Here is a 6,000-nt window from a genome sequence, read left to right as displayed (position 1 = left end):
TAATAATACAAATAATAAAAAACTTGTTTGCACATAAGTTGTGTGCAGTTTGAATATTTGAGAGAGCAATTTAAGTAATTGAAACCATGTAACAAAGAACTTGTTGCCCATTTTTTTGGGAACAAACTGAGAACCATGTAACCATGTGTAATAAACATGTATGTAGGAGAGTAGGTTATAAAATGCATTGGTGTATGTTTTCATTGATGACAGTCTTTATCCATTCTTTTTTTTACAGTTAGCCTTATTTCATACTTTATTAGTGTGCATTATGAATATGTTGCTCTGTGTGCGTTTCTTGATCTGTGTTAATGTCTAAATTTAAATTTTAAATTTTATTCACAGTGTTTGTCAATAGCCAATCATAGCAAAAATATGCTTTCCTCATAATGATGTAACATGCATGTATACATAGAAATATAGTGATATTTAATAATAGGCATTAACATTCTACAACATTGGATCCCAATCTGACACACTTACCAACAAATATCTAACATAATCATTTCATGACTATTAAATTCTATATAAACACCAATAACATCAACAACAAATAAAGAACATTTTGAATTAAAATGTTTTACAGTAAGTACTTTATATGTTGGGACACCTTTGTCAGAACTATAAACTTTCTTGCCTCTGAATTGTTTTCCTGCTTCTTACTTGTGAAACACATTTAGTTAAGTGTCAATTTCTGTCATTTACCAGCATACTAAACTGCAAGATTTTAGCCAGCTTTAAAAATTGTGAATGTGCAAATGCTTTTCAATAATTCTGTACTTACCGGTAATTGCAGAAAATTCATTAATATTTATCCATATTAGGGGTTTACAAGTAACAGGATCCCATTCTTATGACAGTGCCTGCTGACAACTGCCCTACCTTAATCAGTAGGAGGACTTGCTACTGAATACATGTATTGACCAAAGCTGTCACAAGCTTGGAGGCCAGACTGGGATAAGAATTTAGAACTCCAAAAACCCCAAATTGAGATTACAGCCATCTACTGCCTAGGCAAGTAAGCCTTTACCCAACATGGTCCCTAATGGGCGAGTCATACATTTCTCAATTGTGTAAAGATCTCTATACCCACAGTATTCTGCTTTGTTTTATAGGGTAAAAACATACATGCCCACAAAAAATATTTTGTAACATAACTGATGACCTTTAAATTCAGGTTGAAGTACTATCTTTTGTGCATCTAAAACCAGGCTAAGCAAACAATATAGTAGTTAAAATGTCCAAACATGTACAGTAATTAAGGTAAAGAATGAAATCCCCACAAAAGAAACTACCGCTCACCTCCCATTTAAATTGAGACCATGAACATTGAAATTATTATGAGCCTCACTCTGGGTAAACTGGGACTTTATGCATGTGAGTAAAGTGTCGTGCTAGACACTTTATGCATGTGAGTAAAGTGTCGTGCTAGACAGTTTATGCATGTGAGTAAAGTGTCGTGCTAGACACTTTATGCATGTGAGTAAAGTGTCGTGCTAGACACTTTATGCATGTGAGTAAAGTGTCGTGCTAGACAGTTTATGCATGTGAGTAAAGTGTCGTGCTAGACACTTTATGCATGTGAGTAAAGTGTCGTGCTAGACACTTTATGCATGTGAGTAAAGTGTCGTGCTAGACACTTTATGCATGTGAGTAAAGTGTCGTGCTGGACACTTTATGCATGTGAGTAAAGAGTCGTGCTAGACACTTTATGCATGTGAGTAAAGTGTCGTGCTAGACACTTTATGCATGTGAGTAAAGTGTCGTGCTGGACACTTTATGCATGTGAGTAAAGAGTCGTGCTAGACACTTTATGCATGTGAGTAAAGTGTCGTGCTAAACACTTTATGCATGTGAGTAAAGTGTCGTGCTGGACACTTTATGCATGTGAGTAAAGTGTCGTGCTAGACACTTTATGCATGTGAGTAAAGTGTCGTGCTGGACACTTTATGCATGTGAGTAAAGTGTCATGCTAGACACTTTATGCATGTGAGTAAAGTGTCGTGCTAGACACTTTTTGCATGTGAGTAAAGTGTCGTGCTAGACACTTTATGCATGTGAGTAAAGTGTCGTGCTAGACACTTTATGCATGTGAATAAAGTGTCGTGCTAGACACTTTACGCACGTGAGTAAAGTGTCGTGCTAGACACTTTATGCATGTGAGTAAAGTGTCGTGCTAGTGAGTAAAGTGTCATGGTAGTGAGTAAAGTGTCGTGCTAGTGTGTAAAGTGTCATGCTAGTGAGTAAAGTGTCATGCTAGTGAGTAAAGTGTCGTGCATGTGAGTAAAGTGTTGTGCTAGTGAGTTAAGTGTTGTGCTAGACACTAAGGGACTTTATGCATGTGAGTAAAGTGTCGTGCTAGACACTTTCTGCTTTTATAGAATTGTTCTTTTAAAGGAGGTCTCTTCTTAGCAAAAATCCTGTTAAGCAGAAAGTGTCGTTTCTGATAAGCCTGTGCACAGGCTAATAATCACACTTTACAAACATGCGTTAAGACCTGTATTCTCAGAGCGGGGCACATGTATATATGTATACATATATGTACAATAACATAATTTAATATGCATCAATATCTCAGTAGAACTTTCTATCAGCACATCAGGGCCCGTATTCACCAACCGATTTTAGACTTAAGAATAAGGAACAGACTTGGAACCAAGAAAAATGTGTTCAGTGTTTGTATATATACAGGCCTCCACTGGTGATTATGTCATTAACAAAATGTTCTATATGAAGAATAATATAGATAGACATGTTTACTGCAGAGTTTGACTCAAAATTAAAGAAATTCTTGAATATTCTAATTTAAAGAATTTTCTTTATTCTAAGACTTAAGTCCAAGAATTGTTTGGTGAATACGGGCCCAGCATATCACATCAAGGTGGATATTTACTATAGGTTAATGATCATAAATACTCTGCACACAAACATAGTTCATAATTAAAGAATTAGATTAATTAGTTTAAACCTATATATTGTAGCTTGATTTCATTGAAAGCAAAAGACTTCTAGAAAGGCTCTCAAGTTCAAGAATGAGACTAGTTAGAGGTATTATCACATAAATGAGCTACTCCAAAGAAAGTTGTGATAACAGTGTGTAACAGCAATAAATACAATAAAATGTTGTCAAGAATTATTTTGATTCTTATTGTAGCACTTTTTACTGCAGAAAGCATATTTTTTCTCAACACTGAACAGGCACAAATATTAATTTGCACCAACATCAAATAATTAAAAAGACATTCAATTTGCAACTATGTGTACCGGTATGTCTATTAGCTAAAAGAAGCGAGTTTAATTACAGTCATGCATTCAACAATAAAACATGACTTATTAAAAAGGCAAGCGAACATGAATAAATGACAGCATGTACAAGCTAAAAATACCGGGAAACCAAAATTTAATTTCAAGCACTTGCACAAATTTCACATCATGTAACCATGATACTGATAACAACTTTAACTGAACAACACCAAAATAAACTGTGTTTTGCTCATACAAAGTATGCATTTACAAAAGTTTTAAGAAACATATATCACAATATATTAAATTCATTTCAGCTAGCAGAGCATGCCTTATTGATTAGTCATGACAAAATGTGCATTCATCTCATATTTAAATGCTAAAAATACTAAAACTTTGCTGTGACATGTGCACAGTACATTTTATGTTTAATTAGTCACATAGTTATAGATTAAGTCAAATTTAAAAGCAGTTGGTCATTTGAGTTTAAACTATATCACATGTTAACTATCGCAAGAAATTCTTCGAAAATAATTAGTGTGCATACTACCAGGGGTACACAAATATTTAGGTCATACCAGTCAAAAGTACTGTTGGCAATTAAACTGTCAACGGTCAGTAAATAATTGCCAATTGGGCCAGTTACTGGTATCTCATAGAGGAAACATAAAAACATCTATTCACAAAATACGTTTAGTCTGTGGCCATTTTGCGTTAAGGTTAAATAAGTTTTGAACAAGCAAAAATTTGCTTCAATGATAAACATGTTATTATTTTGAAAGCATGACACATTGTGGTGCTTATAGAAAATTGCATTGTATCAGACAATTTCTCTTAAGCAGAACTTAACATAAGATTCCTTTAAGAAGCTTTTAAATACAGGCCCTGAACACCAGGCCAAGACTGTAAAGAACTTTCTGGTCAGATATCTGTATATGCACCCTTGTTTTTTTAACTGGCAGTACAAATATAATGCTATTATATTTTTTAAATACACTTATGAATATGGATTATTTTATAGAACTTTAACAGAAAGGACAGCTAATTTTTATCTTCACTGGAAAAGATATCTGGTAACATAACTAAAACAGCTGATTTCATCTATACAACAAATATATTCACGATTTAGTTGCATAAAGTACTATAAACATAAAAACAATCATAACATTTCCAATGATAATCATCATCAACCTCTTAATATATTTACACTGATGAAGCAACAATAACAATGGTGACAAAAACCATTGTGTACGAGAGAAGTGTCTAAAATGGTTAAACAATTATTTGCATGGTCAAAATAATAACTAGTGTATTATTAAATGTCAATTTGATTCAAATAAACAAACATATAATTTAATAATTGTGAAGTTTTCATTCTGAGTATTAAGAAACCACGCTTAAAGCAACTTAAAACTGATAATTTTATTTATTAAAAACACCCAAATTGAAATTTAAAAAAAATCAACCCTGAAAGCATCCCAATAAATATCCCCTACAGTAGTGATAGAAAAAGACCTTCAAATCTGCAACATAATTCAACGATAGAAACAAGAAAATAAAAAAAGTAATTTAAAAGTAATTTTTAAACAGTGATACAATGGCAAGAAACCCCAAAATTTCAATTTCCTATTAAAGTGATAGAAAAACACCTGAAACATAATTAAAGGATAGAAACTAGAAAATAAAAAGTATTTCATACATTGTGCCACCAAGGAAAAACCCTTAAATTGCAATTTTCTATAGCGACATATTATTAACCTTAGATACATGATTCAATCTCCCTTGAAACAGGCGCTACCAAAAATGCAGAAAAGTTTATTTGTGCACTGTATCAACAACATAAACCCCCAATAGTTGGACTGTCTATATTCATTCTGTGATGTTTATGACTAATAAATATTTCATAAGACCACTGATCAAAGCTATAGATCCCACCTTAAAACAGTCCCAATTCATATTGTAATTTGTTTAACAAGTGTTCCTTAAAACCACAAGTCCCAGAAAACCTCATCATTTGACACTCCAGATTCGAACGGAGATGTGCATAACAAAATAATGTTCCGTTTAACCACTAGTCCATTTTCAAGTTAACATAGATGTATCGTACAAAGCTCAGAGACGCGAAGAACGACACAGTTCCCAGCATCAGAAAAAACACGTAACATGTTAGTATAGTGTAGCCGAAGAACTCGAGCGTTTGCAGAAGGCCAGACATGTTTGAGCGTTTGTAGTAGTAGAACAGTGCATACAGGAACACAAACAGACCCGTGGATCTGTAATAAAACACATTTGTAATGTTAGCAAAATGAAATTCAAAGTTGACTAAATTACACTTTGTAGATGCAATAAAAAGGGCAACAGTTGAGGTCCTCTATTGAAGCACTGAGACCATTTATTTGAAAGGAATTAATTGTATCTACTAAATATAAGCCCTGTTTCCTATCCATCATAGAAATAGTGGCATACATGAACTTGGAAACACGACAGGAAACACAAAGAAATATATAACTTTCAACCATTTTCTCACTTTAATATCATCATTTCAAAGGAAGGTGATTTAAATACTTTCAGGAGAGTAGATGCTCATAAAAATATCAATTATCTCCCTTTTCCCTTTAATCATCTCATAAAAGATTAATTATCTCCCTTTCATCATATTATAAAATATAAATATAAATTATCTCCCTTTTTAATATTTTAAATAAGCAAATTTGATCAATTGATATTTCCCACCAATTTCAACATTTTGTGAAAAAA

The 6,000-nt window shown here is 33.1% G+C and overlaps 1 protein-coding gene across 1 annotated transcript in view; it reads right to left on the bottom strand.

The window, feature by feature from the left end:
• Positions 1-320: 320 nt before the first annotated feature.
• Positions 321-6,000, bottom strand: part of LOC127847061 (transmembrane 9 superfamily member 1-like) — a 47,477-nt gene continuing 41,797 nt past the window's right edge. Inside the window, exon 14 of the mRNA XM_052378648.1 lies at positions 321-5,516. Coding sequence (XP_052234608.1) covers positions 5,315-5,516 — 202 coding nt within the window. The 3' untranslated portion in view covers positions 321-5,314. The remainder of the gene's footprint in view (positions 5,517-6,000) is intronic.

Source organism: Dreissena polymorpha, chromosome 10 (assembly GCF_020536995.1).
Source record: "Dreissena polymorpha isolate Duluth1 chromosome 10, UMN_Dpol_1.0, whole genome shotgun sequence".
NCBI lineage: Eukaryota > Metazoa > Mollusca > Bivalvia > Myida > Dreissenidae > Dreissena > Dreissena polymorpha.
Note: the sequence above shows the minus strand (reverse complement) of the source record. Positions and strands in the feature narration are given on the sequence as shown.